The following is a 5,000-nucleotide window of genomic DNA, read 5'->3' on the forward strand; positions in this document are numbered from 1 at the left end:
ATATATATATATATATATATATATATATATATATATATATATATATATATATATATAGCTGTTTCTTCATGCATAAAAAAATATATATACATACATACATACATACATATATATAGACATACATACATGCATGTATGTATGCATGTATGCATGTATGGATGGACGGATGGATGGATATGTATATATATATATGTATATATACATATATGTATACGTATATATATACCTATCTATCTATCTATCTATCTATCTATCTATCTATCTATCTATCTATCTATCTATCTATCTATTTATTTATACACACACGTACTCGTTTGTGTATGTGAGCACGGGAATGCCTACCCCTATTAGTGTGTGTGTGTGTGAATGGCTGCCCTATTTAAGTTTGTGTGTATGTATGTGTGTGTGAGTGTGTGTCCTATATGTGTTTCCGTTTGTGAGATGGCCTCCCGCGTTATTTCCCCCTCTTCCTTACTGTATATAAGTGCTCTTTTTCTTCTATGCGTTTGCTTCTTGTGTGTTCTTTACATGTGCACTCGTGTACTCGTGTGTGTGTAAGTATGTATGTTTTGTGTGTTTCATTGTATGTCTGCTCAACTTCTTTTTGAATGTGTGAGTGTATATGTGTATATGTGCTTGTGTGTGTGTGTGTGTATACATGAGTTCATATGTGTGAATGAGTGCACTGATGTTAAGAGGTGGACGGGTATGCTTGCGTGAATGGAGACATGCATGTGTGACTGTGCGAATGTGTGCGCGCGCGAGCGTGGTTATGTGTGTGTGTGTGTGTGTATGTGCGTGTGTGTGTGTATAGGTGAGATGGTCTCTTTTTCTTTTTGTAATTTTTTTTCTTTTCTAAAGCAGAAATGTGTGTACGTGTGTATAGGGGTGGGGGAGATACTTGCTGGTTAGCAGTCTGTCTGAGAATAGGGGATAGGATGGAAGAGGTAGAAAGAGAGAGCGAGAAAAAGAGAGAGAAATACAGTGAGGGTGGGGGAGAAAAAGAGAAAGAGAGAGAGAGAGAGAGAGAGAGAGAGAATGAGTTAGGGGGTTGGTGTTGAGTAGAAAAGAGAACATAGAAGCAGGACAAGGCAACTTGAAGAAACACGATATATATCTATATATTATATACACACAATCATAACAAACCAAACACCACCACCACCACCTTTATCATCATCACCATCACCGTCATCATCATCATCATCAACATCATCATCATCATCATCATCATCATCATCATCATCATCATCATCACCACCGTCGTCGTCGTCGTCATCACCACTACCACTACCACCACTACTACCACCACCATCACCATCATTATCATCATCAATAATACAAGTATCACAAACGTTAACGATAATTATGATTTCTAATATTTAATATTTATTTCTAAAATAACAATATGAAAAAGAACAATAATAGTTAAGAACTGAGTTGATATTAATCGATGACACTCCCACCCACCGCCACCAAAATTTCAGGTTTTGTACCTTTATTAGACAGTTATAAATATAATTATAACGATTATTGTTGTAGTATTAAACAATTGCAGCAACAACAGCAGCAGCATCAACAGTAATAATAATAATAATAATAATAATAATAATAATACTGCCGTAATTATTAGAACAGTTGGCTACAGCAACAAGTTCTACATTGAAAAGTTGAAAACCCTAAAACAATTCTAAAAGTTATTTCTTGGCAGTGTATTGTAGCAGACATTGGGGGAAGGGCAGAGTGAGGAGACTCTGGGGAGATTGAAAGAGGGACAGAAATAGTGAGAGTCAGACAGAAAGTAAGAATAGAAAGGCAGTCAGTTTAAATAGTGTTAGAGTCAGAGAGATAGAGAGATGGTTGGATGGCTGGAAAGGGAAATTATAAGAAAGGCAAAAAACTCGACCTCCTAAAGAGATCGTATGTCTGAGCTAGAGACGACAAGGAATCGCTTGCCACAGTGGAAGTGCTCAAGTCTAACAACGGGAACAACTACAACAACAATAACAACAACAACATTATCTCTATCAGTAGTAGTAGCAGCAACAGCAGCATCAACGACGGTAGCAGCAAGAGTAAGCATGACCATTCCTTCTACTGCTACCACTGCCATCCTAACATCTATAGCACCCACTAGCTCTACCCACTGTGTCGTACCAATAACAGCTACGACAACCACAATAGGCAGAGGTGTCACTATAAACGTCACACTTTTCCCGGATAGAGTTTCTCCAAGAAAAGCTGACAAAGACGATGATAATTTTGAGAGAGATGGCACTGGCGACCAGAAAGCCGGCTTGCTGTCTTACAGTGATTCTCAGACTTACAGTCCCGTAACTGCAACTACAACGTATTTTCGTTATGGCTTCTTCTTTGCAAAGTCGGCGGCTATTGCTAGAAGGGATGGACTTCGGCCGTTAACAGATTTCTTGTTCTGGGCCTTACTGTTAGTTATATTGGATATCCCTAAATGTGGACCTGTAGTCACGTGGGCGCGACCACTGCACCCGCCACCACCCGTTGACGGAATGCTGCAGAAAAGGACAGGTTTGTATACTATCTACAAGTGTGTATTTTAGCGACCCCTTGCTTCCTTTTTTTATATATTGCTTCCTCCCGTTTCTTACAGCTTTTTATTTTATACACTTTCATTACAACTGTAGTTTCTGTCTGCTGGCATCTCAGTCAATATCTCTTTCTCTCACCCTTTGGGGTTCCTTCATTGCCAGTTTCCTTTATCTCTCGCAGATATTTTTCTTTCCTTTCCATCTTTCTCTTGGAAATCTGAACGAAAATATTTCGGATTCATTCGCTATTTTAATTTACAAACCATACACACACACACACACATGCACACACGCACGCACACACACACACACACACACACACACACACACACACACACACACACACACACACACACACACACACACACACACACACACACGCCGAGCATGTCTCGTAGTACACTCGCGCATATATACAAAGAATGTATGTGTTTGTATTTATATTTGATGGTTTCGATTCCAGCATGGTCATAAAATTATTCGTTAGCAAAACCTTCTCTGTTCTTTCAGTTTTCATAGAGTTATTTATCTTCCTCCAAAATTTCATAACTGCATTTTTGAGGAGTTGGTTTAAACCCTACAGAAGGAGACAGGTTTATGCTTTATATGTGTTTCTGGTATTATCTTGATCAAATTTGCGTTCCCTTTACGGGGACTCTCGGAATAGCTATCACTACCTCGTGGGTAAAGAAAAGAGCAAGGAATTACTTACTTTCCTTCATTTTTTTTTTTAGTATTCCTGTATTTCATGCAACGGCAATTACAATTCTCAATGGATCTTTTTCTCAAAAAATTAAAATTGTTATGCATTTGCTCCCCAGTTCCGCGCATTTACCTTTCTCGTGTGGTAGTGACAGCTATTCCGAAAGTCTGTCCTATTTCCTTCCTTTGATCAGAAACGATAAAACCTATATTAGTAATATATTTGTTTTATCGATTCTGTTGATTATAGGCCAGTTCTTTACAAAACTAACAATCCACCAATTTGGCACATGACCATACAGTTATTAAAAGAGAAGTTGAGTGGAGTAGTTGATTAACTTTACCCGTTAGTAAATTATCTTATCGAACCCTCCACCCCCAGTGAAATTCGAAGTCAAACTCCAAATCGAGATTAAATATTACAAGACAATTGTACTATCTTCGAACGTATCTACTTCACTTCCTGGTTTCTTCATAATGTCGTTATTCTCGACTTTTAAACCGGTCTCCACTCACGTCATTGGCACTAAATTCAGAGGTCCTATCAGCCACGAACCCGTTTCCCTATTCCCTGACAAATATATAGATTTTAAAAAAGATGCCGAATGACTTTAAATGAATAAGAAAGGAAACTTGTGGCGTTTATGCGTTTCTCTAGGACGTTGACTGCGAAAATAAAGTGAAATAGTCACAACCAAAATGTGAAACCGAGTCGGCGATGGTCATTGATATTCTGGAGTTGATTCTGTCATTCGCCTTTTACTTGATTCAGTCACTGGATTGCTGCCTGCTAGGGCACGCCTTGATGGGCTTAGTCGAGCAAATCGGTCCGAGTACATGTTTTAAAGTCTGCTACTTATTCTATTGGTATCTTTTACTGAACCATTAAGTTACAGGATGTAAGCCAACCAACACCAGTTATGAAGGGGTCGGAACAAACAAACACAAAGACGTATACATATATACAATGTGCTTCCACACAGTTTCCGTCTACCAAACGCACTCGCAAGGCATTTGTCGGCGAAGGCTATAGCAGAAACCGCTTACCCAAGGTGCCGCGCAGTGGGACTGAATCCGAAACAACGAGGTAGCAAAGTGAGCTTCTTAACCACACAGCCTATGTGCAAAATAAACAAATAAAAAAATTTCGAGTATTTAGAAGGTGGTGGTGGTGGCAGAGATTGCAAATGCAGTAGAACGTTGCACTGAATGCTTTATAGACGTGGCTGTGTGGTTAAAAAATTTCTTCAGCACCTACATGGATTCAGTTTCGATCCTATTTCAAGGTACCTTGAACCTCGGGTTGACCAGTGCCTTGTCAGTAAAATTTGGCAGAAATTGTGAAAGTTTCTCAGAGGGAATGTTTTTGTTTTATTGTGGCAAGATCAATCCGTCACCCAATTTAATACTATTACTTAAATCTTGGATGACTTTCGCGGAGTAATTTCTGTTCTAAGAGTTTGGAGCAAAGCTCCAGTCTTATGGTAACATTCTCCATTCCTTCCAGCAGTTTTAGAAACGAATCACAGGCGCCGACCTCCCGCTTCTAGCCCAGCCACTGATATATCAGTGTTACATTTGTATTTTGAGAAAAGACTTTGTGTTTTGGTAAAATAAATATTCCCATGCATTGACTCTATCGACCAATCAGGAGCCCTACACAGGAAAATGTAAAGAAATTTCCAGTTCACCAAATCAGAATCTCATTTTCACTTACCGATTGTTATGGAG

General features: G+C 38.9%; 1 protein-coding gene across 1 annotated transcript in view; it reads left to right on the forward strand.

Annotated features, from left to right (window-relative positions):
- Nucleotides 1–1,775: 1,775 nt before the first annotated feature.
- The window catches only part of LOC128248754 (A disintegrin and metalloproteinase with thrombospondin motifs 2-like), a 43,005-nt gene continuing 39,780 nt past the window's right edge, over nt 1,776–5,000 (forward strand). Inside the window, exon 1 of the mRNA XM_052970906.1 lies at nt 1,776–2,547. Within this exon, the coding sequence (XP_052826866.1) occupies nt 1,923–2,547 (625 nt within the window). The 5' untranslated portion in view covers nt 1,776–1,922. The remainder of the gene's footprint in view (nt 2,548–5,000) is intronic.

The sequence above is a fragment of the Octopus bimaculoides genome, chromosome 9, assembly GCF_001194135.2.
Source record: "Octopus bimaculoides isolate UCB-OBI-ISO-001 chromosome 9, ASM119413v2, whole genome shotgun sequence".
NCBI classification, from domain to species: domain Eukaryota; kingdom Metazoa; phylum Mollusca; class Cephalopoda; order Octopoda; family Octopodidae; genus Octopus; species Octopus bimaculoides.